Raw genomic sequence first — 24943 nt, 5'->3', positions numbered from 1 at the left:
ATTTTGTGGAACATGGGAAATACTGAGAGTTCTTTATGTCAGAAAACACAGTTCAAAGTGGCAGATCATTATAAAACTTAAGGTGAAAATGTGCATGAATGGAAACAAAAATATTCTTTCTTTCCTATTACCAAAGTTAACCTTGTTACTGGGCAATGAGCAGCAGCATTCTGGCCATGTCTATTCCAGGCCAGAACCTGGCATTCCAAGCTGGCATCAAACATGACAGAAATTGCTGCAAAAAAATGAAGTCTAAAAAGCAGATCTGCCATAAACTTAAATGATGGCAGTGAACACATTTTTTTACTCGTTGGACATGTGATGTCAGAATCTTCAATGTATCTAAGTCAGAATGACCGAAGGTTGGAATGTGAGTGAGACTTTGGACTGTAAAGGTGGAATTCAGATGAAGATTTCATCCAACTTTATTATCCCATACAACCTTACACAACCCTTTAAAGTACTTCTCTTCATTTAAGGAACATGAGCACGAAAATCTGAGATTTCTACTACCTACTGTAAGTGACAGCAACATAGGAGAAAAGTAATTTATGGCTCATTTTACTCTGGAAGAAATGTACTTCTTATTTGTATGTGTTTATATGTATTTTACATTTTACATTTTTTTCACTGTAGTGGTCTTTCAACTGTAACATCTAATGCACTTTCCTCTTTGTCTTACTGGGTCCATTTCAATTACAACAGTTGCCAGTGTTAGGCCCGGTTCACATTAGCGGTTGCTATCCGGAATCGCCGTGCCGGAGCCGTGCCGGAGCCGGACCGCATGCGGACCGGACGAAACGGACGCACGGCATAGCAATGAAAGTCTATGCGACCGTTCACATGCGTCCGTTTCGTCCGGACCGGAGCCGGACCGGATCCGGACTCCGGCGTCCGTTCCAACATGCGCTATTTTTTGGTCCGGCTGGTCCGGCTGACGTATCCGGACCGGAGCCGGAATGTTGCATCCGGCCAATGGAAACCAATGAGAACCGGAGAGCGCACAACACACTGGCTATAAAAACCGGATGTTGTACCACACTTCCTATGCAGACTCTATGGTATGGTGGCCATTTTGGATGGGGATCACATGGCACCAGCGTTCACAGAGTGGAGCAGCAGTGACTTCATGCTGGAGCTCTTTGGCAGCAATATGGAGCAGGATCTGTCTGATAGCGAGGGGGTGAGGCCCTACACATCAGAAGACCTCATCCTACAGGTGCAGCAGGTACCAGCCCTGTGGGACAAGGGGGATGCGGACCACAGCAACATCAAAAAATGCAGAGGCCTGTGGAAAAAAATTGCCAAGCTGTATGTGGAGGACTTTGAGAACTTGAGCAAGAGACAGCAAGGCACAGAGGGTATGTTGACTAGAAGTTTTTTGGGGGGGTCTTGTTGTTTAAGCTTGTGATGTATTCAACTTTTGCTATGGATTTGTGTCACCCACGTGTTGCCCACCCACCCGTGGCCCACCCACCTGTTCCCCACCCACCTGTACCCCACCTGTGATGTATCACACCCACCTGTACCCCACCTGTGATGTATCCCACCCACCTCTACCCCACCTGTGATGTATCCCACCCACCTGTACCCCACCTGTGATGTATCCCACCCACCTGTACCCCACCTGTGATGTATCCCACCCACCTGTGATGTATCCCACCCACCTGTACCCCACCTGTGATGTATCCCACCCACCTGTACCCCACCTGTGATGTATCCCACCCACCTGTACCCCACCTGTGATGTATCCAACCCACCTGTGATGTATCCCACCCACCTGTACCCCACCTGTGATGTATCCCACCCACCTGTACCCCACCTGTGATGTATCCCACCCACCTGTACCCCACCTGTGATGTATCCCACCCACCTGTACCCCACCTGTGATGTATCCCACCCACCTGTACCCCACCTGTGATGTATCCCACCCACCTGTACCCCACCTGTGATGTATCCCACCCACCTGTGATGTATCCCACCCACCTGTACCCCACCTGTGATGTATCCCACCCACCTGTACCCCACCTGTGATGTATCCCACCCACCTGTACCCCACCTGTGATGTATCCCACCCACCTGTGATGTATCCCACCCACCTGTACCCCACCTGTGATGTATCCCACCCACCTGTACCCCACCTGTGATGTATCCCACCCACCTGTACCCCACCTGTGATGTATCCCACCCACCTGTACCCCACCTGTGATGTATCCCACCCACCTGTACCCCACCTGTGATGTATCCCACCCACCTGTACCCCACCTGTGATGTATCCCACCCACCTGTACCCCACCTGTGATGTATCCCACCCACCTGTGATGTATCCCACCCACCTGTACCCCACCTGTGCTGTATCCCACCCACCTGTGCTGTATCCCACCCACCTGTGATGTATCCCACCCACCTGTACCCCACCTGTGATGTATCCCACCCACCTGTGATGTATCCCACCCACCTGTACCCCACCTGTGATGTATCCCACCCACCTGTGATGTATCCCACCCACCTGTGATGTATCCCACCCACCTGTGATGTATCCCACCCACCTGTGATGTATCCCACCCACCTGTACCCCACCTGTGATGTATCCCACCCACCTGTACCCCACCTGTGCTGTATCCCACCCACCTGTGCTGTATCCCACCCACCTGTGCTGTATCCCACCCACCTGTGCTGTATCCCACCCACCTGTGCTGTATCCCACCCACCTGTGATGTATCCCACCCACCTGTGATGTATCCCACCCACCTGCGATGTACCCCACCTGTGCACATAAAACATACACAATGACCAATTATTATACATCAATTTATTGTAAAAAATTAATACATTTAAAATCACTCAAACTTGAAACTCCAAAATAAACACATTTCAACAAAACATATTAAAAACCAAACATTCACCCTCGTCCAGGTGGTGTGGTAAAATAAAGTCTCAGTTGGTCCCTGTTCCGCAGTGACACTACCCTTGGCCTGGTTGCATACCTCCGCAGGGGCATTAGTGGAAGCACATTCGGGGGTTCCGGAGTCTCTCTTTCCTCCTGCCGCACAAAGTTGTGGAGGATGCATGCTGCCTTCACCACGACAACTGCGTTGCCCGGTTTCAGCAGCATGGGCGTGTGGAACACCCTCCACTTTGACACCAGGATCCCAAATGTGCACTCCACCATTCTCCTTGCACGGCTCAACCGAGCATTGAAGTGTAGCTGGCTGGCATCAAGTCCCCTGTCTGGGTACGGACGCATTACATGGTCGGACAGGGCGAAGGCCTCGTCCCCCACAAACACATAGGGGTAGGCCGGTGCCCTTGTCCCAGGCCAGGGTCTGTCACGGGGGAGACGCAGTCTGCCTTCCTCCATCAGCCGGCAAAGGGTCGTACGCTGGAAAATTCCAGAGTCATTGGAACTACCGTACGACCCCACATCCACGTACACAAACTTGTAGTCCGCATCTGCCACTGCCATTAGAACAATGCTGAAGTATTTTTTATAGTTGAAATAATGGCTGCCACTCCCCACGGGTTTCTGAATCCGGATGTGTTTCCCATCCAGTGCGCCAACACAATTAGGAAACTTGCACTCGGTCCAGAAGCCCTGGGCGATCTCCTCCCATTTCGTGGTGTCCGGCACAGGCATGTATCTGGCCCTCAGTCGCGTCCAAAGGATCCTCGAAGTCCTCACGACGATGCCTGCCACCGTGCTCTTCCCAATACGAAATGTGACATGTAGCGATGTATATGTTTGTCCAGTTGCGATGTACCTACAAGAGAAATAATCGAAATCAATTTTTCATGTCGTTACAGGAGAAAGGTACAAGACAAGGTGGCGCAATATACGGGATGCATATGTGAAATGGCTACGGAAGAAAAAACTTGCCGAACGAAGTGGCAGTGGCGGGGGAAGGCGACAAAAAGACTACCAATTTGCCAAGCAATTGTCTTTCATCAATGCAAGCCTGGAACCTAGACTGTAAGTACCACTACTGTGGGCAGGAACTGAGAGCTCATTTACCATGACTTCGGCCATGTATTGCTATGGCCTCAATTCCCATGGCTAGCGAAATTTTCTCACAAGCTTTATCAAATGTTGGGTAGAAACGGGTGATAAAGTGATTGCTAGTGTTTGCTAGCTCTGTGAATTGACGCCACATGCTGTTTGGCACACCAATAAATATTGTTTTTATCTACAGGACTGAAGACAATTTGGAGCAAGAGGAACCGACCCAGGAGGCACGGTTCAGCAGTGAGGAGAGCTTGGTGGATGATGACGTCGCCGATGTAACCTATTGCCCCGAGGAGAGGAGTAGGAGGAGGGAGTCCTTAATCCCAACTCTCTCCTTTGATGATGACTTGGCAGAAGAGAGCTTGGATGTTGAGGTTGCAGGACCGAGTGTGGAAGAAGCTGAACCTCCACAATCGACCGCTATGGAAGCTCCAGGGGAACAAGAACAAAGTGAGGAGCACCGAGAGACTGCAGCACAACCAGCGCGCAGGGCAACCCCGACACAGGCCAGAGGACGGGAAGATGCTGCCACACCACCAGTGAGGACCACCACACCAGTGAGGCGTCGAGGTACCCTCCCCCCAACAAGGAGAGAGACAGAGTCCGAGATGTCCGGGGCTGTCTCCGGACTTCTCGGGATTCTTCAGAGCCACCAAACTCTCATAACCCGGCAGTTGCAAGATGAGGACAGGGGCCATATCATGGAGCAGTACAAGTCCCACATCACTACACTGCAATGTGAGCTCGACGCTGTACATGGGCACTACAGGGACGAGCTTAAAATGATGCATGAGATGCACAGAGGAGAAATCGACCAACTGCGTGCGCAGCATCATCAGTCGGTGGGCCAGCTGCAGAACATGATGCAGCAAATGCATCAACAAAGCAAGGAACTACTGAAGTTGCAGGCACACCCGTGTTTTCACACTGTGATGTCTCTAATACCATATCTAGAAAAGGTGCCTTCACAAAACCTGATGGCGTGCCATTCCAATTTGCTGGAGGTGATTAAACAGCACATGGACACGCCATTATTGCAACCACCAATTTTTAGACCCCCACAACCAACAGCGGTGCCCACCTGGCAATCATCACAGATGTACACCGGCTACAGAGGCAGTCAATATGGGCCACCGCTGTCAGGGTCCAGCTCATCCACGACCAGCACCCAAGAGAGTCCAGATTTCCAGGCAGCAACTCCCACCTTTTCTAGTAGTGGTGCCGATACAATTTGAAAAAAAAAGTCAAACTGTTCCTGGACATGCTCCTCTGAATACCTCCGATCCACGGAGGAAGGATACCATCACAGGGCTTTTTAACTTTTGGTTTTGCTGGACTTGAACTTTAGGGCCTGGTGTCCCCGAAAGACACTACCTGGGTCACAACCTTGTGCCTGTTGCACTGCACCTGTAGTCCTGCACCTGTGCCTTTGATTCCTCTTGTTCCTTACTTTGTTGATCCTAATCACTTGCACAAGACCCTTGGAGCCATGGGTGAAGGACACCTTCACTGGTCGGTGAGAGGCCTAGCCTTTTCACTGACCTGTGTCCTTCATCCATGGCTCAGAGGGTCATGTGCCAGTGGTTAGGTTTTTGAAGCACTTCAATTTTAGGGCCTGGTGTCCCCGAAAGACACTACCTGGGTCACAAACTTGTGCCTGTTGCACTGCACCTGTAGTCATGCACCTCTGCCATCGGTTCCTCTTGCTCCTCACTTTGTTCTTGTTCCTAACCACTTGCACAAGACCCTTGGAGCCATGGATGAAGGACACCTTGACTGGTCGGTGAGAGGCCTAGCCTTTTCACTGCCCTGTGTCCTTCATCCATGGCTCAGAGGGTCATGTGCCAGTGGTTAGGTTTTTGAAGCACTTCAATTTTAGGGCCTGGTGTCCCCGAAAGACACTACCTGGGTCACAACCTTGTGCCTGTTGCACTGCACCTGTAGTCCTGCACCTGTGCCTTTGATTCCTCTTGTTCCTTACTTTGTTGATCCTAATCACTTGCACAAGACCCTTGGAGCCATGGGTGAAGGACACCTTCACTGGTCGGTGAGAGGCCTAGCCTTTTCACTGACCTGTGTCCTTCATCCATGGCTCAGAGGGTCATGTGCCAGTGGTTAGGTTTTTGAAGCACTTCAATTTTAGGGCCTGGTGTCCCCGAAAGACACTACCTGGGTCACAACCTTGTGCCTGTTGCACTGCACCTGTAGTCATGCACCTCTGCCATCGGTTCCTCTTGCTCCTCACTTTGTTCTTGTTCCTAACCACTTGCACAAGACCCTTGGAGCCATGGATGAAGGACACCTACACTGGTCGGTGAGAGGCCTAGCCTTATCACTGACCTGTGTCCTTCATCCATGGCTCAGAGGGTCCTGTGCCAGTGGTTAGGTTTTTGAAGCACTTCAATTTTAGGGCCTGGTGTCCCCGAAAGACACTTCCTGGGTCACAACCTTGTGCCTGTTGCACTGCACCTGTAGTCATGCACCTCTGCCATCGGTTCCTCTTGCTCCTCACTTTGTTCTTGTTCCTAACCACTTGCACAAGACCCTTGGAGCCATGGATGAAGGACACCTACACTGGTCGGTGAGAGGCCTAGCCTTATCACTGACCTGTGTCCTTCATCCATGGCTCAGAGGGTCCTGTGCCAGTGGTTAGGTTTTTGAAGCACTTCAATTTTAGGGCCTGGTGTCCCCGAAAGACACTACCTGGGTCACAAACTTGTGCCTGTTGCACTGCACCTGTAGTCATGCACCTCTGCCATCGGTTCCTCTTGCTCCTCACTTTGTTCTTGTTCCTAACCACTTGCACAAGACCCTTGGAGCCATGGATGAAGGACACCTACACTGGTCGGTGAGAGGCCTAGCCTTATCACTGACCTGTGTCCTTCATCCATGGCTCAGAGGGTCCTGTGCCAGTGGTTAGGTTTTTGAAGCACTTCAATTTTAGGGCCTGGTGTCCCCGAAAGACACTTCCTGGGTCACAACCTTGTGCCTGTTGCACTGCACCTGTAGTCATGCACCTCTGCCATCGGTTCCTCTTGCTCCTCACTTTGTTCTTGTTCCTAACCACTTGCACAAGACCCTTGGAGCCATGGATGAAGGACACCTACACTGGTCGGTGAGAGGCCTAGCCTTATCACTGACCTGTGTCCTTCATCCATGGCTCAGAGGGTCCTGTGCCAGTGGTTAGGTTTTTGAAGCACTTCAATTTTAGGGCCTGGTGTCCCCGAAAGACACTACCTGGGTCACAAACTTGTGCCTGTTGCACTGCACCTGTAGTCATGCACCTCTGCCATCGGTTCCTCTTGCTCCTCACTTTGTTCTTGTTCCTAACCACTTGCACAAGACCCTTGGAGCCATGGATGAAGGACACCTACACTGGTCGGTGAGAGGCCTAGCCTTATCACTGACCTGTGTCCTTCATCCATGGCTCAGAGGGTCCTGTGCCAGTGGTTAGGTTTTTGAAGCACTTCAATTTTAGGGCCTGGTGTCCCCGAAAGACACTTCCTGGGTCACAACCTTGTGCCTGTTGCACTGCACCTGTAGTCATGCACCTCTGCCATCGGTTCCTCTTGCTCCTCACTTTGTTCTTGTTCCTAACCACTTGCACAAGACCCTTGGAGCCATGGATGAAGGACACCTACACTGGTCGGTGAGAGGCCTAGCCTTATCACTGACCTGTGTCCTTCATCCATGGCTCAGAGGGTCCTGTGCCAGTGGTTAGGTTTTTGAAGCACTTCAATTTTAGGGCCTGGTGTCCCCGAAAGACACTACCTGGGTCACAACCTTGTGCCTGTTGCACTGCACCTGTAGTCATGCACCTCTGCCATCGGTTCCTCTTGCTCCTCACTTTGTTCTTGTTCCTAACCACTTGCACAAGACCCTTGGAGCCATGGATGAAGGACACCTTGACTGGTCGGTGAGAGGCCTAGCCTTTTCACTGCCCTGTGTCCTTCATCCATGGCTCAGAGGGTCCTGTGCCAGTGGTTAGGTTTTTGAAGCACTTTAATATTAGGGACTGGTGTCCCCGAAAGACACTTGGGCAGCTATGCCCTGCAACTCTTCCAGCACAAAGTTGGTGGTTGGTGTTCCTTAAAACTGACCGGGCTATACCATAGATATGTTATTTTTTTGTCTTCCATGTTGGAAGAATGTTTCCATGTTGGAAAGTGGTTGTTTTTGCAATAAAAAAATTTGTTTTTACATACCTCAGTGTGATGAGTAGTTGTTCTTGTGGTGTGACTGCTCTCCTGAACGTGGTATCCTTCTTCCTAAGGTCATCCTTCACCATCTCCAAAAGGGTATCAAACCTGTCAGGAGATGTAAAGGAAGAAGCTGTAAAGTATGTTGTGGGACAAGGTGTTGGGTGGAGGATGGGGGAGGTGTGTTTACAGAGGTTTGGGAGTGTTGTGGAGGGTGGGGGTGTAGTGTATAGCTAGGTATACAGGGGTGTGGGGGTCAGGGTGGTGTGTTTAGCTAGGTATACAGGGATGAGGTGTTGTGGGGGTGAGGGTGGGGTGTTTAGGAATGGTGGGGGTTGGTGTATTTAGGCCTATATACTTACAGGGGAATAGACATCCGAGTGTAGCTGTAGAACTTCTGTGGGTGTCGTCTGAGGTCCCGGTAGAGGGCCTGGAACTCTCCCTTCCTCTGCCTCCTGGCTAGTAGAGGGTGCACCCACCATCTCCTGCGAGGAGCACGCCTTCTCCCCACATAGTAGTAGGTAAACAACAGGAAGGAGAGAATTCCCAGGTAATAAGCGTAAAAAATGACTGGATCCATGGTCCCAACTGCTGTCTCTGTATCCAAGGATGGTCTCCACACGTCCAGCTGTCTCCAACAATGACCCCAGAGCTTCTGCTGACCTCCCAGAACCCCAGGTATTTATACAGGTTGTTATCTCTTTAAGAATCCGGATCCGGACCGCAACCGTGTTCATACCGCACGGAAACCGTATGCAACCGGACCGGATCCGGACCGGATCCGGACAGGAACCGTACGGTTCAGGTCCGATCCGGCTCCGGTGCGGTCCGGACATCCGGTGCGGTTTTTGCAAAACCGCAAGTGTGAACGGGGCCTAAAAGAGGAACCTCAATGATTTATAATAGATTGTTATAAAATATTTAGGATACCAATTATTACCCTAATTATCCTGGTTTCAGTGGCAGAAATACTTCTTATATGTATACATTGCTGTGTTTTTCAACATTAAGTGAATCATAAAGTGTATGAAAGCTTGCAGTGTCCTCAAAATTCCTCCCATGTGTTTTGCTCCTCTTATAGTGTTTTCCATATTTCAGTGTCTTCCATTGTGTGTCCTGGCTTTCCAGCTTTTTCCACAGTTTGCCCAACTTTTCCACTTTATTCCATGGTGTACTCTGGCTTTCAAAACAAAAAAGAGACGGCACACCACTGGCTCTGCAAAACTTGCTGTGTATTAAACGAACAAAACACTACATGTTAAACCATCCTTCATCAGGTGTATAACAGCAATGAAGCGTATAGGAACAAGTATAAATACACATTGCCTGAACTGCAATGTGTGTAATGGCATCATTAAGGGTGACAAAATTGGACACCCACATTCTGGTTGTGAGCTTCCAATCAAGGGTAGGCATTATTGCTCCACTACATGGGTGGTATACGGGTTGAAATGCCCATGTGGACTCGTGTATGTGGGGGAAACCACCAGAACAGTCAGGACTCGTATACAAGAACATAAAAGAGCCATCACTAAATATGCAGAGGGAGAGCGGAAAAAATATGATACGTCAGTAGCCAGACATTTTTTTTGCAGCAGGACACAATGCTGCACAATTAAGGTGGTGCGTGTTAGAGTCTGCAGCCATGCCCAAGAGAGGGGGAAATCGTGAGAAATTGCTAAAGCAACGAGAAGCGAGGTGGATCCATGATATGGATGTGGTAACCCCTAGAGGCATGAATGAAAGGTTGCCCCTCAAATGCTTTTTATAAAATGTTTTTTTATAAAATGTTCTTTTTACAGGATGCTTGTTGTAAGAGATATAATGTCATCAAGTTATGTATATGGCTGGTATATGCATAAGTTTTAATTCCATGTTTTGATTCATAGGTGGTTTTGTGGCAGCCCCTGAGTGGAAGTGCCAGGAGTACGGTCAGTTTTACATTTATGATTATTGGTAGCCAGAGGGAGTGCCATATGACCGTTGTGTTTACACCAGTGTGAAACTACACTATTTGAATTACACACTATGGACTAATGGGTTAATGTTATGTGGGCGGAGTTGTTAAGGGTGTGGTTGTCCACACTTGAATGTGTATTTATACTTGTTCCTATACGCTTCATTGCTGTTATACACCTGATGAAGGATGGTTTATCCGTAACATGTAGTGTTTTGTTCGCTTAATACACAGCAAGTTTTGCAGAGCCAGTGGTGTGCCGTCTCTTTTTTGTTTTGATGCTATACGAGCTGTAAGAGCAATCCAGCTGAGGCCAGGCACCGGCTAGTGTTCAGGTAACCAGAGACCTGAAAAACCGTTTCTTCCGTACACTTGTCTTTGCATCTGTACTCTGGCTTTCCAATTTTCTTCAAAACTGTGACCCCAAATATTTGTACGAGAATTTCAGTTCACCCATAGCATGTCCCAGCATGTCAGAACCACTCAGTGTCCTATCTTTCCTGTTCCTTGCATAGTATGCTCCGATGTATAGAACTTTCAGTAGTTTATTCCTTGCTTTCTATAGCCTCCATACTATGTTTTCAGCTTTGTAATGCCCGTAATAAAGTGCCTTCCACGTGCAATCCCAAATACCTTTAGGGAAGAGTCCTATTATGTCTAATATTGGCACCTAAGTGTGCTACTTCCTCTACAGCCAGCGCTGACTGCAGTCTGGTCCCAGGTATCCTCTACATGTGACATCACAGTGGAATAATAAAAACCTGGAGGATGCTTGATGACAGTAGTGCTCTTTTGACTGAATGCTATTTTATGCCCCTCTTTCTGACCCTGGCAGTTAGGAAAACCATGAGCTGTGAGCCTTGCAGACTAGAAATAGCACTGCTGAAACACATCATAAACTTTCTGGCAAATGATGGGCTCAGTGTTGTGTGCAGATTCTAAACTTGTCTAGCATCTGAGGAGAGGGATGTTTGGCATACCAAATGGCTCTGTTTGGACAGGCTGTCATAGATAATTTAGGGGGCCACCTTGTAACTCTGAGGTCCTCTTCGTAGGAAGAAGCAATTACTGCTGCCACTCACCTCTCATAACCAACTGGTAAATTAATAAGTAAGGGACATCCCAGCAACGATCAGTACAGAGTAACAATGAGTATTCAGATCAGTATTAAAATAGTTGCTATGGAAACAGAAAGACGCTGAGATAAGCCACAGTGAATTTAGACAATATTTCAATACTGAATAAAAGTTAGACAGAATTCATCTTAGATGCAATTTAAAAATAGAGATGGCTTATTAAGCCCATAAATATTTGGGTAGGCTAACATTCTTCCGGGAATGTAGGATCATTATTGTATTCTTTGGTAACCTGAGCCATTCATCTTGAAAAAATGTCAACCTACAATTTAATCTAGCACAATACATGAAGAAAAAATATATATATACACTTTGTTTTGTTTTTTTCTAAATGGTTAAGTTAACCAAAGTTTTTTTTTTATAACAAACCTGGTTAAAATGTAAAATTTGTGATAAATAGACAAGCAGAAATGTAAAATATGGTAACATTGTGATGTCCTGGGGATTTGTGGCAATTCTTTCAACCCCAAGCTGACTTCTAGTCATGAAATTAATTTCACCTGTTGGTAAAATAGCTAAATATATCAACCCTTAAAGGAAACCTGAGATGTCGGTATAAAAAGATTTGATACTCACCCGGGGCTTGCTGCAGCCCCATGAGCACCGATGCGTCCCATGCCATCCTCCCGAGCAGGGCCGGTTTTAGGCCATGGACAACTAGTCCATGGCCTAGGGCACCACAGGAGCAAGGGCACCAAAGCAGCAGGCTAAACAAGCTTGCAAATGCTGCAACGCAGGGAGATCAGGTGAGTGCTTGACCATGGTACTCTTCTGCTGGGCGCCTGTGCAGCAGCCACCTTGCCTCTGTGCACGTTTGCATTGTGGCTGGTAGCTTTGGACTTGGGCAACATAGGAGATGGAAAGGAAGAGGAAGCTTGTGCACTGGAGAAGAGCTGAGAAATGAGTGACAATGATGACTGATGCTGTGTGAAGTCAAGATGGCTACTTATACTGAAGGGGGTTGGGGGGGAGGAGAGACTAAGGGAGTGATCTGGCTACCTATACTGGAGGGAAAGGGGGAGGGGTCATCAGGCTACCTATACTGGAGGGAAAGAGGGAGGGGTCATCAGGCTACCTATACTAGAGGGAAAGGGATAGGGGTCATCTCGCTACCTATACTGAAGGGGGCGGCTGATGACAGTGGCCTTGGGTGGTAAAGAGTAGAAAATCCGGCGCTGCTCCCGAGTGCCTGTGTTCAGCAGCAATAAGTCCCGGTAATCTGGCTCAGTTGCGGCCCCTTTGCGCATGGGCAGAATTGCAGACAGGCGCAACTGAGCCAGATTACAGGGACTGACTGTGGCTGAATGAATGGGGCTAGAGAAAGCCCTGGGTAAGTATCAAATCATTTTATTCAGACATCTCAGGTACATTTTAATAACTGTAGTAATGATAATAGTGGCTGGGACTGGAACTCGGAACTAATACATCCAATATTTTTTGTTTTTACTTTTTTAAGTGGTATGCATATTGGTTCTTTGGTCTAAAGCATTATGCACAGCATAACATTAATGCTGGGAGTACACAATGAGATTTTTGGGCAGATAGATGATTTTGATCGTTCTTCTGATCACTCTTATACAAATCAATCAGAAAAACGATCGAAAATCAGATCGGACCAGTTGGAAATTATCTATCGAGCCATCTATCTTCCCAAAAAACTCATTGGGCTTGATACACAAAAGAGTGCTAACTGTTAGCACGGCCGTTTCCGTGCGAATTTTCGCTTTGTGTGCGATCGCAAATTTCCGTGCAAAACGATAACGGTTTTACGCGCAAACGCGATTTTTTTGCGCTAAAACTATATCGATTTAGAGCGAAAATTCGCAATTGCGCGTGAAAACCGTTATCGTGCTAACAGTTAGCACTCTTTTGTAAATCAAGCCCCTTGTGTATTACCAGCTTTATAGCTTAAAACGTGACTGGTTTCCGAGTTACTGGAAGTATTAAAGAGAACTTGAGGCAGATTTTCTAAATCCTAAAAGGACACAGAGGCATGTTCTCTGCACAATGACATGCCTCTGTGTCCTTCTGGTGCTGCTGCCAGTCCCCCCTGGGCTCTGCTGTCCCCCCCTGAAAAATACAGACAGGCTAGCGACAATCTGATTGTCGACAATTGTTGATAGCGATAATCTGACATTACATGGCTCCTCCCGCTGCTCTCCGCCTCCACTAACTTCCTCTAATTGGAAGCTAAGCTGTGACCCAGGAGGTACTTCCAGGTCGCGGCTTAGCTTCCGATTGGAGGAAGCTAGCAGAGGCGGGGAGCAGCAGAAGAAGCCAATGGAGAAGGTGGGGAGGCATGTAATGGAGAAGGTGGGGAGGCAATGCGGAGGACCGTGATTGGCAAGTTGCAGGTAAACAGAAGACTAGCGACAATCAGATTGTCACTAGCCTGTCGGTATTTTTCAGGGGGGACAGCAGAGCCCATGGGGGACTGGCAGCGGCACCAGAAGGACACAGAGGTATGTCATTGGGAAATACCATGCCTCTGTGTAATATTAAGATTTTGAAAAATCCGCCTCGGGTTCTCTTTCATATTCAAACTTCTCACTCCATTTAGCTGCTAATTGTAGTGCCACCACCGTTTCATTGGGTGCGGGTGGTACTGCTGGTAAAAAAAAGTCAGTAATTTGCATTACTAATATTTTTCTACAGACTAACTCAGCCCCATATTTGCCAAAAACCCTCCCCTCCTAGTGACTAACACTAAGCCCCCCCCCCCGACCTAAAGCCACCTAATGCTTAACACTATCCCCCCATGTCTAACATTACCCTCCCCCTCATTATACCTAACACTAACCCCACATGACCACACTACAGACTTCCTTACATAGGACTAAAATGTTTCTTAAAAAGAGATCAAGACGTTTTGAATCAGGATGATATGATGATATATTTATTGGCTAACTTAAAAGAATAAGAGTAAGTAAGCTTTCGGCTGTATAGCCTTCATCAGGCTTTTTATATTGGTATGAGGCTGATGATGTTTAATGCCAGAACTCTTTCTCAGCCTATATTACATGCTCTCTGCTTGTAGCTAAACTTGATAACTCAGGATTTACGATGCCTCTGTGACAGTCCCAATTATGTGAGTATTATGTAAACAAGGAGTCTTAGCTAACAGCATCTCACCCCCATTTAGATGTTCTGTTTCATCTTAATGACATGCATTTATGCTTGAAAAAGATCTATGTTACCCCTTTAGATACTCCATGTATATGTAGCTGTCTATTCCATCAGTTTGTAAGCAAACAGGATTGAAGCCCTATGAAGGCTATACAGCCGAAAGTTTGCTTACTTTTATTCTTTTAAATTAGCCAATAAATGGTATTATCCTGATTCAAAACTTCTCGCTTTTACTGATGGCTAACACGGTACAATATTCTATTAACTAGATAAGGACCGCAGTGATTGAGATCTATGCCCTGTTTTGGTGGGCTCCTGGCTGGCAGAGCGTAGATCTCAATCACTGTCCATAGTGAGCATCCGCCATTTCCGCCGCTTCCCGACGATCACGCCGCTCAAACCCGATGATTCTCGTCGTATCTCACAGGCTCCGCCTGTCTCTATGACAGCAGAGTCAAGTGAGTGGGTCAGGAGCTGATTTCATTGTCCGTTCCCAATGGCTTATATTGAAAAACAGGGTCAGGAGCCAATGAAAGCAGCTCCTGACCGGCTCACATGACTCTGTCGTCATAGAGACCGCAGAGTCAATGTCCTGGGGGTCTCGGCCAGCGGCGATGACGGCGGTTGCGGAGTTTATTTTTTTATTTTTTTTTCATCTTTTAAACTTAGCCTCTTTCATACTATCCGTGTTGAAATAGCAAGTTTTTTTGGAAACCTTGTTGTGCTGGGGTGTAGTTTGCATCATTTTTGAGTGAAATTTGCCTACTTAAAATAGAAGGAAACTTGCAATAATTCAGCTATAAATGAGCATTTGTATGCACCACTATGGAATATGCAAATTATCCCTTTTCGCCCTTGGTAAGCCAAGCAAGCATCCAGAACTGCTGGTGTATAGCAAGCCTATAGCGTTAATATTACACAACCACTTCAACCCCACATGTAGACAGGACTTTTGGTCCTCACCAGTACATGGCAGGGATTGATATGGGGGCAAAAATAGATCATTTCCATATTCAGTAGTGGTGCATTGTGTGGGTAACCACAAATGCTCATTTATAGCTGAATTAAGAAGGCAAATTTCACAAAGCATTGCTTATTAGTAGGTGGGCTTTTCGGTCTCTTCTATCCCCCTATACATTCCTAGTGGTATGGGTCACCCCGAGCTGCTTGGGTACTCCATCATTTATTGAAAATGGAGAGGTAACCCACTCTTTATTAATAATTATATAAGAAGAGAGAAAGAACAAATGAACAACCCAAAACAAAAAATCACCCAGGGCCCACACCCAGCAACCCCCAGCCCTGAATAGCCAGACATGGTGCAACGCCCCCCCCCCCCACCCTGACCACCCTGACCACCCCTGACCAAAAGGAGGAAGCACCGGAGCCAAACTGAATGTGCCTGGCACCTAAATGGTGCAGAGTATCCACATCCGGCCCCAAATACCACAATACCCGACCCGAACAACACCACCACTCCTCCTATCTTCCAATTTACCTATGTGGCCCTCTACACAACTTTTATCTTCCAACCATATTTATACTAACCACTTCCCTTTTCCTTTTAATATTTGTTATTTTAGTAGATCAGGTTTCTTCATCAAAATCCCAACTCTCCATTTCAAATAAATTATTAGGGATGGAAATATTTAACTTCCTGGCCCCTTTTCCGAATAATTGCCAAAAATCTCCTAACATGCAAGATATATGTAATTTCAGCTACAAGAGGAGGTACTAGGTGCGAGTAAGCTAAAGTTATAGGCTTGAGTTAGAGTTGGGAGCTAAGGTAGGGAGAGATTAAATGCAAAGGACCACTATCACAATAAATTGTAAGATTAAAAATATACACGTACACATTTATATTACCTTTTCCTATGTCACTGGCACTTACAGTTGGTAGTAAAAAATCTGTTGTGACAGGGTTTGCATAGCCCATCTCCTCATGAGGTATTCTACTTTAATGTTTACAAAAGCACTCACTTTGGGAACATGTTTGCCATGTGACTTAGGAGCTACAATACCTGATGGGCCCCCACGGCCTCTAAAGATGGAGCAGTACTGGCAGTGCCCCAAGTGCTCTCATCACCTCGGACCTCCCCACGAAACTACACCACAGGTTTCACATTGTAAAAATGATGCAAAAAATATGCAACATCATGATTACTCACAAAATCGTAATTACAATCAAAATCAGAACTACAAAAAGTGTGCAAAGGTTCAACAAAAGTAAAATTACCCATTACTTTCAACACTAGTCAGTGAGGGTTAAAAAAATGGTTACATGAGGTATGTTTCCCATATTGGCTTATTCCATTAAACTTTCGATAAAAGTCTCTCAGAGATCTTATTTTATTATTACTACAGTAAATGCTATCAGTTCTACCCGGTGATTAATTAATTTAAAATTTATTTAAAGGCATACATCCACTTTAAACCTTACTAGTCACACTGTCTCCTTGTAACGAATGTGGGATCGTCTCCGTGGTCAGCGCACCAGACGTGCGGTGACGCGGCGGATTTCCTCCACAAGCGTATAAAAGAGGGCACCCAGGCTAGGTGCTATGCACCCGCAGAGGGCAATTCCCACCGGCAGATGGCGCTGTGGAGTGCAGGCGAACACAGCCGCTGCACAGCCACAGATGCCAAATGGGAATTGTACAGATCCAGGACAAGGTACAATCAGGCAGGGCTTGATAGCCCACAGGGAACAGAGCAAAGGGACAGAACCAATGTGTGCCCACCAAACTAGTCGCCACCCAGCAACGGCGAACACACAACGGCGGAAACGAAGTAGGAAACGCAATCGCAAGAATGGCGATTGCCAATAGCGACACAAGACAGAGCAGGACAGAGCACCAGGGTAGCAAAGGCACAGCAAATCATACAAAGAGAAAGATAAGGAAAATAACAAACACTAGCTGAACGCGAACACCGCACTCATTCGCAACAGTGCACGCGTTCGTGCGCGGTCTCCGCGTGTTACGCACAACAGAGACAAGCACGCCTAACTAACCAAAGACAGACAAACACGAAACAGACAAACGCGAGCGCTTGCTTAACGGTTACCTCACCGAGCCTACAGCAAGCGTTCGTATCAGACAAGACAGACAAACGTGAAACAGGAACTAGGCAGAAAGGATCAACCGCTCTTCCAGCAGAGCAAGTGTGATCCAAGCAGAAACACAGATCAGAAAGATCCACAGCCGCTACCGCTAGCAGTTAGTGCGATCCAGGAAGACAGATCAGAAGGATCCACAGCACCAGCTCCAGAGACTAGTGCGATCCAGGAAGACAGATCAGAAGGATCCACAACACTAGCTCAAGACGAGTGCGATCCAGGTAGACAGAACAGAAGGATCCACAGCACTAGCGCAAGACGAGTGCGATCCAGGGAAGACAGATCAGAATGGGCTACCAGTAACAACAGCTGTTCCGGTTAGCACCCAGACACACAGAACGACTTCCTATCGACCACCGCTGGGACAGGACAGTCGCAACAGACAAACAAACAGATAAGCAATCCTAACGGCACTAAAGAAACTGCCTAGTGCAGTCCCCAGAATTACTCTAAGATAACTTCAACAAGAAGTAGCATGGCTGACACTCTCTAGGAGTGTTTACTACAAACCCTGAAGGAATGACCAGCAAAGGACTGTGGGTAATCCCAACCTTTATACTGCCAGTCATCACAGGAGGCAGGTAGGGGATTTGCATAACGAATGTATGCAAATTCCTCAGCAGCAAGCTGCAATACTGACAAAAAGTCTCTCTTAAAGAGACCTGCAGAATGCAGACCTGAACAGTGGTCAAAAAGCTGCCTGTCTGCACAGGCAGCTGAGCAGATTCTCACACTCCTGAATTAGGAAATGACAAAAATGTTCATTCTTAAATGTGGATATTATACACCTATTATGGAATTGCATCAAAATGACCCTTTTTGGATTTTAATTAGAGATTTTATAGCTAAATTATCAGACCGGGGAAAAGAGTTTTATTTACTTTTTTTATTTCTTTTGTATACAGTGGAACTTTGGTATGCAAGGATAATTCCTTCTTGAAACATGCTTGTAATCCAAAGCACTCTTATATCAGAGCGACTTTCCCCATAAGAATTAGTGGAAATCCAGTTGATTTGTTCCACAATCCAAAAACAGTTATAGTAAAATAGTATAAAATAAAAATGTAAAGAAGACTTTCACTATAACTAACATAATCATTGCCATCTGTTGGCTTGCCCCAACCTTTTTTTGTGTGTCGCTTTAACAAAGAACTTATCCAATGAGTTACTTTTGAGGATTTCATGTAAATGTGATTTTACATTGTCTCTACACTCACATTAAGTACAATTAAGTACAATCCTGCACTGCCAAAGAACAAACTATTGGCTCAGTTGTGATGACGTGACGCATGTCATGTATACTTTTGTTGATTGTAGATCAAGACATTGCTTGTATATCAAGTCAAAATTTCACTAATATTTTTGCTTGTATTGCAAAGTGCTCTTAAAGTTACTTTCAATCCGAGGTTTTACTGTAAAGAAAACCTTAGGTGGAGAGTAACTTGGTTTGAGAGCACTTTGACATACAAGCAAGCATTTTTTGTGAAATTTTGACTTGATATACAAGCAACATCTTGATATACAACCAAAAAACATTTACATGTGTCAACTCATTACCAATGAGCTACTGTTCTTCTCTCTGATGCTAAGGGATTGTACTTGAGTGTAGGAACTGTGCAAAGTCACATTTCCGTGGAATCCTCAAAAGTAATCAACAGCAACTGTCATTGGATAAGATCCTTGTTAAAGCCACACACACAAAAAAAAGTTTGTAGTGAGCCAACAGATGGCAATGATTCTATTATAGTTATAGTCAGGGGCGTAACTAAGACCCACCGAGCCCCCCTGCAGAAATTTTGAGCAGGCCCTCTACCACCCCTGGGGCCCGCTCAGGGACGATTTGGGGGGCTGGAGGGGTCACAGCATGAGGGGAAAGCTATGGCCACACTCGGCGGGGAGGGGGGATGGTCCCCTCCTCCCTCACCTCGGGCTCTCCCCTCCAGCTTCAATAACCATACATGTGCAGCGGCGGGCAGCGGCAGCTACATACCTTCCGTACACTCCAGCGCAGACGCTTCTCTCTCTAGTGTCTGACACGATTTCCTGTGTATACATGAAGTCGCGTCAGAGGCTAAAGAGAGAAGCGCCCACGCTGGAGCGCACGGAAGGTATGTTTGTCTGCCGCTGCCCGCCGCTGCACACGTATGGTTATTGATGCTGGATGGGAGCGCAGAGGGGAGAACCCGAGATGAGGGAGAGGGGGGACCGCCCCCCCCTCCCCGCTGAGTGTGGCCATAGCTTTCCCCTCATGCTGCGACCCCTCCAGCCCCCCAAAACGGCCCTGAGCGGGCGCCCATGGTTATAGTGAAAGCCTTGTTTACATCTTTATTTTATATAGTACAGTACTTTGTATTAAATATTTTCTATAACTGTTTTTGGATTGTGGAACTAATCATGTGAGTTTCCATTAATTCTTGATCTAAGAGTGCTTTGGATTACAAGCATGTTTCTAGAACGAATTATGCTTGCAAACCAAGGTTCCACTGTATTTGTTTTCTACACCCTTGAAAAACTCTCCCAACATACTTCAGGTAGAGAGGTGGAGGAATGCTGGTTAAGGTCAGCGCTACGTAATAGGTTTGCGCTTTATAAATACAATAATGAAATACATAAAAAAAGGTTGACAATTTATTAATTATGGGGAGTGTAAAGAGTCTGCAGGGTTTGAGTCTTAAATTGAGGCATTTAGCTATGAGTTGTGGATGGGTAACTGTTAACTCCGGTCCTTATTGCGGAATCTGAAAACTGCTTAAGTTGGCTATGTGCCAAAGAAGTATTTAGACTAAAGCATAGTTTTGGCAAAATGTTTTAGTGCTTCCTCATTAGGAAAATTAGATTACACAGAGAACGTAGTGTCTAGCCGATGTCCTTTGTTGATTAATACAAATAGGATCAGACCCTCTTTATGCCTTGTACACATAAACAAGGATTTTCACCCACAAAGATCAGATTGGGACTTAATCCTTTGGGTTTAAGTTTGTGGCCTAGTTCTGTAAAAATGCATCACTAGCAATGCGTTCTGTTGCTATGGGGAAGGGAAGTTGGGTCCAGAGTGGGCAAGTTGAGTAGGGGAACAATGCCCTCAGTCTGCTCTCGGCTACAATGATCCTCCAAGCTAATTCCTCGCCAATGCATCAAAGGGTATCGGGGGGTGCTGTACACAGGCTACATTCTTGGCAGACTTACTGTACAGTGTGGGACATTAACTGTTATTCCCAATATAGGGTACTGGTTGAGACATATAAATCAGGAGTGGTATGGTGCTGTGCTCACTGCATGTACAGCATTCCTAATGGATCCAAAAGACCTATTTAGCAGTTTGTCGCTAAATGAAAAGCTTGTGAATCTGCTTTGCAAAGTAGGTTTCTGGGCTTTGGAGAAGCTCAGTTACTGAGATTTGCTTATCATTGGCAGCAACCTATCTATGACAATCAATATTCAAATAATTATAGAAATGTTATTTTTCAAAAAGTAGCGTATCCTGTAGTAAATAATTATATGAAGACATTAAAAAGATGGATTCTAAAGCCTGGTGCTACTGCTCACATCCAATTTTGACTTGGCAATCACTGGCAAATGTACCATTTCCATGCATGAAGGCTAACAGATTTTGAATATTACAGACAGACTTAATGGGCTTGTTTCACAAAGCGGTGCAAACTGTTTAGCACGGGTGTGCTAAAGAGTTAGCACGTGAAGTGCCATTCGCGGACTTTTGCGTGCGCAAAGTGCCGCGATTCACACAAGTTGCAAACTGCGCGCGCAAAAGTCTGCGATTGCGTGAATCGCGGCACTTTGCGCGCGCAAAAGTCCGCGAATGGCACTTCACGTGCTAACTCTTTAGCACACCCGTGCTAAACAGTTTGCACGGCTTTGTGAATCAAGCCCATTGTGTAGGTAATTTCTTATGCTGCATGGCAGTGGTAAAATTGGCCAATAAAAATTGGATGTGTGTATGCACCTCAAGGCCACTGGGGCCCATATGCAATTCACTCTTTTCTCCTGAGTTTTCTCCTAGGAGATAATTTTTCATCTTCAATGTATCTACAAGACGCTCCTGAACCATGAACGCACCAGGTTTAGCAATGTTTTCCTATGGTTTTTGCACTTTAAACCTTAATGTGTCTTATAGTCTGCAGCGTCTTATATGCCAAAAAATATGGTGATTGCTTGCTGGTAGCTTAAAAGGCATTTTATTGATAAGGTGTGAAAATATAACCTAAGAGAAAACTTAAGAGAATACGGACCTGATGCAATTGTCAGACTCACCAGCGTTAAACACTGGCGAGTCCAATAATCAGGCGACGATAATGTCACCTGATCCAATTGCATTTAGCTCTAGGCAGGGTGTTATCGCCCAGCGAGTTCTTTGCACCCTATCCTATCACACGTTGCATGCCTCAGACATGAGTGTTAGCTTAGACCTGCAGAAAGCGGGTCTAAACATGCTAACCCACATTGTCGTCGATGCAGCTGGGGGTCTCCTTTAATAAGGAGACCCCCAGAGCTCCGCGTTGAGTTGCTGCACATCTCTGAAGCCCCCCACAGAGCTGCGCAGGTACTCCAAAACAATTTACCTCTCGCCGCTGATCACCCGCCGCCACTCGCCGCAAGTCCCGCCGTGTAATTAAAAGGGTATGTGTAACTGTAATTATTCTCTCTCTCTCTATAGCAGAGCCCCGGCAACGCATCTTTGAATCTCCCAGTGGGCTCCCCATTGGTCCACTGTCTGAGCCAATGAAAATGGTCCAGACAGTGGACCAATGACGGGAGCTTCAAAGATGCTTTGTCAGTGCTCTGCGATAGAGAGAGAGAGAGTAATTACAGTAATACATACACTGATTACATGACGAGACTTGTCGCAAGAGGCGGCAGGTGATCAGGTTTGCTCTGGGGTATCTGCGCAGCTATGTGGTGGCTTCAGAGATGTGTGGTGGCCCGACAGGGAGCTCTGGGGGTCTCCTTATTAAAGGAGACCCCCACATGCAGCAGCGGAAGATGGCTGCGGATATTCGGTGGGTGAGCGCATGTGTGGGGAGCGAGGCCGTGGTGCTGAAATACAGCACCACAGGGTAAACCTCGCTCCCCATCACCCGTAACATGGGAGCATCGCTCAGGCTTTCGCCTGCGTAATGATCCCTACTGATTGGCCAATGGTCATCACATGAGCGAAACTGGCAATAGGATTTGCCGGTAATCCTTGTGCGATGGCAAGGTGGTATGTAGCTCGCATATACAAGCTACTTATTACCCTGAATAGCATCAGGCCAAAAGTGCATTGCATATAGGCCCTGGTCTCCCAGGAAGGAGAAGGCTTTGTGACTTCATAGTGTCAAGAGTGTGCGTGTGCTTAAAGAGAAAGTGTAGTGACAATAGCACAATGAATGCATTTTTTTAAATTATTTTACAATATTCATCCATCATAAATGATGTAGTCAGTGTTTCCTCATAGTAAAATCTTTCCTCACCCTGAAATTTATCACAGGCGACAACATTTTTAATCCTGTCAGCTGCAGCTTTGCAGAATGTTTGTTTCTGAGAGCTTGACCTGGTCTCCCAGAATACTCTGGGAGGAGAATTGCGCATGGCTAAATGTCTTAAGCTAAGCATCGCTGGGAGAGCGAGGTTACATACCCATATACAGCAATATATAGATATAAGAAGCGTTTTTAATGCTGAAAGCAGGATAATTAACATATAAGTGGGTATCCTGAATAATTTACTGCGTTCGACTATATGCCATTACCGTTCCCCTTTAAATCTAATAATGTTTCTGTGATTTCAATACTCAGCCTTTCCAAGCTGACGATATGAGTGTTTCTTTTTTAAGCAACCCACAATGAATTAATTAGCCTTGCCGTTTATGAATCACAGTGAAAGTACATTCACATATTGGGACGCTGCAGTCCTAATTTGTCCGTGGGCGTCCCTTTCCCAAATCGGGCAATGTTGTGATGAGCATTTATATCAGAGAGGCCTGCATGGCAGGGAAATGCCAACATAACGTCCCCATCCCAGCCTGTCTGGCAACACTGTACAACTGAATCCATTTTATATGACACGTTAATGAGAATCACACATCACATTTTAAGACCTACAGCTGTCATTAAAATATGTTACAATCTTTATACGGCTCTCCTGTTCTTTCTCCAGTAACCTTTTGCTGCCTCAACAGAATAAGCACCTATCTTTTTTATGTTTTTAACATTTAACCATTGTATTCCAACACATAAATAAACATAATGCATTTTCCTGCCATAAGCGAACATACTGCTTGCTTTGTATTTTTTTCTCCTGGCATGGTGACTTTTTATTTACTGATGCCAACACTGAAAAGCTGACATGCACTGCAGGATAAGGTCCTGCTGCAGATGCCTGCTGTATCAGAGAGGAAAAAAAGGCATAAAAGCGAATATAGACTTGCTATGGATTCTACAAAGCAGCCTTAACTAAGGTAAGCTCTGTGCAAACAGTACTTCTGATACAGAAAAAAAAGCTATAAGTCATTTTATTTATTAGGATATTGCTATTTCCCCTGTATGCTGAATGAAGGACACTGCAGTAGCACTAAATGGATCTGTAGTTCAGAATGAAGACTTTACTCAGCAGCAAGCCTATACTGATAGAACGGAAGGTTAACACTTAACTACCCCTTCCTGACAATGAGCAAACACTACAAATCGAGCTTTACTAAAGCAAACTTAGCAAAAGTGCAGAGGGGTTGAGGGAGGGTAAGGTCAATGCAGCATAACATGATACTGAGGAGCAGGATGCAAACATATTATATATCACATAAATGCCTGCAAACAAATAAACCTGCTGTCTTTGACCCGAGGCTTACCATGGACGTGAATGATCCTGTCATAGTGCACTGAGGAGTTACTGCTGTGATGATCAGCCCAGCAAAAAGAGATTAGCACCAGGAAAAGTATCCTCTTCATCTTCCAATACCAAATAGATTCTCTTCACTGAAAAGAAGGAAAAAAAATCATAAGATGGAAAAAAAAGAGGCTTGTGAAAAAAAAAACAATCTTCAACGTCTCTGCTGCTCTTCCTGCTTAACTAGTTCTAGCATTGCCATCCATGTGAATATGCTTGACAACATTGCTTGCCCTGTTCTGCATTACAGAAGTTACTGCAAGTGATACATTAAGAGGTAAATCACCCATCAGCTATAGTAACTGTAAAGTGACATATACTATTATACATAATGCATGTAAAAGCTCATTTCACTCATTGTCGTCGCTTTAGTAACCTGACTAGTGCACCATAAAATTCTGCTTAGTTACACGTAATATAGCAGCTTCTGTTCAATAAAAGATCATTCAGCCACGGATTGGTCAATACTGTTTTAAAGGACTGCTTGACCACAGTGGCACACTTATCATTTGAACCTGACACGTA

At 46.0% G+C, this 24943-nt stretch overlaps 1 protein-coding gene across 1 annotated transcript in view; it reads right to left on the bottom strand.

The window, feature by feature from the left end:
* The window catches only part of HAPLN1 (hyaluronan and proteoglycan link protein 1), a 219432-nt gene that overhangs the window by 30725 nt on the left and 163764 nt on the right, over nucleotides 1-24943 (bottom strand). Inside the window, exon 2 of the mRNA XM_068271697.1 lies at nucleotides 24381-24507. Within this exon, the coding sequence (XP_068127798.1) occupies nucleotides 24381-24480 (100 nt within the window). The 5' untranslated portion in view covers nucleotides 24481-24507. The remainder of the gene's footprint in view (nucleotides 1-24380; nucleotides 24508-24943) is intronic.

This window comes from Hyperolius riggenbachi, chromosome 1 (genome assembly GCF_040937935.1).
Source record: "Hyperolius riggenbachi isolate aHypRig1 chromosome 1, aHypRig1.pri, whole genome shotgun sequence".
Taxonomy (NCBI): domain Eukaryota; kingdom Metazoa; phylum Chordata; class Amphibia; order Anura; family Hyperoliidae; genus Hyperolius; species Hyperolius riggenbachi.
Note: the sequence above shows the minus strand (reverse complement) of the source record. Positions and strands in the feature narration are given on the sequence as shown.